The sequence below is a fragment of the Lipotes vexillifer genome, unplaced genomic scaffold (assembly GCF_000442215.2).
Source record: "Lipotes vexillifer unplaced genomic scaffold, Lipotes_vexillifer_v1.1 scaffold21, whole genome shotgun sequence".
In the NCBI taxonomy this organism is placed as follows: Eukaryota; Metazoa; Chordata; class Mammalia; order Artiodactyla; family Lipotidae; genus Lipotes; species Lipotes vexillifer.
In genome coordinates, this window is record NW_006774065.1 from 1,323,003 (window position 1) to 1,325,160 (window position 2,158).

Below are 2,158 nucleotides of genomic sequence, written 5' to 3' on the forward strand. Positions count from 1 at the left end.
CCGAGCCTGCAGTCTGCGCGTGGAGGCGGGAGACCGTTAACTAGTTGTGGGCAGGCCGTGAAGGCTTAGAGTGCGTGACCTCGCCCAGCCTGGGGGCCAGGGCTTCCGGGAGGAAGTGAACTTGGGCCGAGAAGTAAACGACACGCAGACGTTGGCTCACGGGAACAGTGGGCCCAAGGGAGGACCCGAGAGGAGCACTCCGGACAGAGGAGCCCAAGACAAGGCCCCGGGGTGCGGAGGCGCGGCCCAGCCAAGGCCCTGGAGGCTCACTGAGCAGCTGAGCACAGAGGGCACAGGGCCAGGCCCGGGACCATGTGGACCAGCCTCACTCAGAGCCGTGGGAGCCCCCGAAGATTCTGTGAAAATCACTCTGCTACGATGTGGGGACGGAATCGAGGCGGCGAGAGAGGACAGAGGGAGGATTCCGCAGCGATTCAGGTGAGGGTGGTGTGGCTTAGGTGTGGAGATGGAGAAAAGGAAGTGGACTTGAGAACTGTTTTCCAAGTAGAGTCACCAAGACGCAGCGGTGGACGCTCCAGGCCGCTGGGCAGCGAGGGGCCAACTGTACACCCGGCTCATTCTTCACCCTTCCAGACCCACTAAGTTCTGGATCAAATGTAAATAGTTCTTTCTCGTCAATGGCAAACCCCCAAAGCACAGGCTCTGCTTTCTCCATTAGCCACCAGGAGCGCAGATTTGGGTCCATCCTTTTGAACAGGAGAACAAGGCATCTCCTCTGGCGTTGCCACTTGCGAAGCCCCTTGTAGCGCCTAGGAGTCGATGTTCCCGGTGAGACAACGGAATTGATGCCAGAGTGACCGACTCAGGTTTGCTGAGCAGAAGTACACGTGGGCATCTCTACCAGAAGCTCCAGAAGCGGTCCTGCATCTGCCTCCGTTTGATGTCGAGGCTGTCCAGCTTTCGGACACTCTGCAGCCCTTCACAGCTCACACCCCGGACTTGACTTGTTCCGGGCTGGCTCCTTTGTTAGGTCAGCGTCCTCCTCCCAAGGCCACGCGCTGACCACACAGCGTCGGGATCTCAGGCACCGTGGGGCTCCAGTTAGAATTAGTGTCTGGCCCGGCAGTCCCATACAAGGAACTTGTGGCTACAGCAGGGAGACAATTCAGGGGCGGAAACCTTCCTCGCTCCTGCGGAAAGGCTGCTCTCAGCTCCCCTGAGGAAAGCTCTGGTGGATCGAAACTCAGCTCTGGCATGGCCTGCAGCCAGTTTTTAGGTAGAGCTCAAGGCCTGGGGAAATCTGATCTTCCTTCCATAGAAATGATCCTGTATTTACTCAACAACCAGTTCCCTCTTGCTGGATTTTGAGTTGTTTCCGGTCTTTTCTGACTGTACACTGCACTGTAATGACCGTCCTCCTAGCTACATCTCCTCACACAGAGGTCATTATTTCCCTCTGGTGGATTCCTAGAAATGGAACCGCTAAGTCAGAGGGAAGATAAATTCTAAGGCTCCAGATACACTTTGCCAGATCGCCTCCTGTAATAAGGTGCAGTGAACACTCGCACCCAAAACTGCACTGTTTCTTCTTAGTCACAGCTGTCTCTCGCCAGCTTCTCCCCTGACAGGTGTGTCCCTCCCAGCACGTGTCCGTGTGCACCCTTCGCCCAGGCTTTGTCTGGCACGTTCTCTGTCCTCTGCACTCCTTCACTTTCCTTTCCTCCTTCAGCCTCCTCGTGTGAATGAAAACGCGTGTCCTGGGTTCCAGGTACGCGCCGTTCTTAGCTCCAGAGCTGGGGTGTAAATATCTGTAAGCTGCGGGGCTTACAGGTAACAGAGAGTGCTTGGTGTCGCCCGGCGTGTTGCCACCTCCAGAGCGGACCCTCGTGCCACCCTGCCACACACCCGCTCACCGGAAGCCCTCTGAGAGGTGGTTCATTTGGGGGCGCTCGTTGGCCCAGCAGATTAGGAAAAAGGCACCCGAGGCTCTGTATTCACAGGAATAATTTATAGGCAGATAATCCATATTTCATCCTCAGCCTGTTTCAGTGCCGCCGTGCAAGGCGTCTTGAATTACTGGGCTATAGCGTTTACAGAATGGCCGACTGACCTCGCCACATTTCTCGAGTTACAGCGAAGGCCCTGAGCGAGTGGCTGATGATGGAGGATGGAAGCCGGCGGGGGCGGGGGGTGGGGG

The 2,158-nt window shown here is 56.9% G+C and overlaps 1 protein-coding gene across 1 annotated transcript in view; it reads left to right on the forward strand.

Moving 5' to 3' along the window:
- The first annotated feature begins 1,215 nt into the window (after positions 1–1,215).
- The window catches only part of CCDC92 (coiled-coil domain containing 92), a 5,143-nt gene continuing 4,200 nt past the window's right edge, over positions 1,216–2,158 (forward strand). Inside the window, exon 1 of the mRNA XM_007448656.1 lies at positions 1,216–1,237. Within this exon, the coding sequence (XP_007448718.1) occupies positions 1,216–1,237 (22 nt within the window). The remainder of the gene's footprint in view (positions 1,238–2,158) is intronic.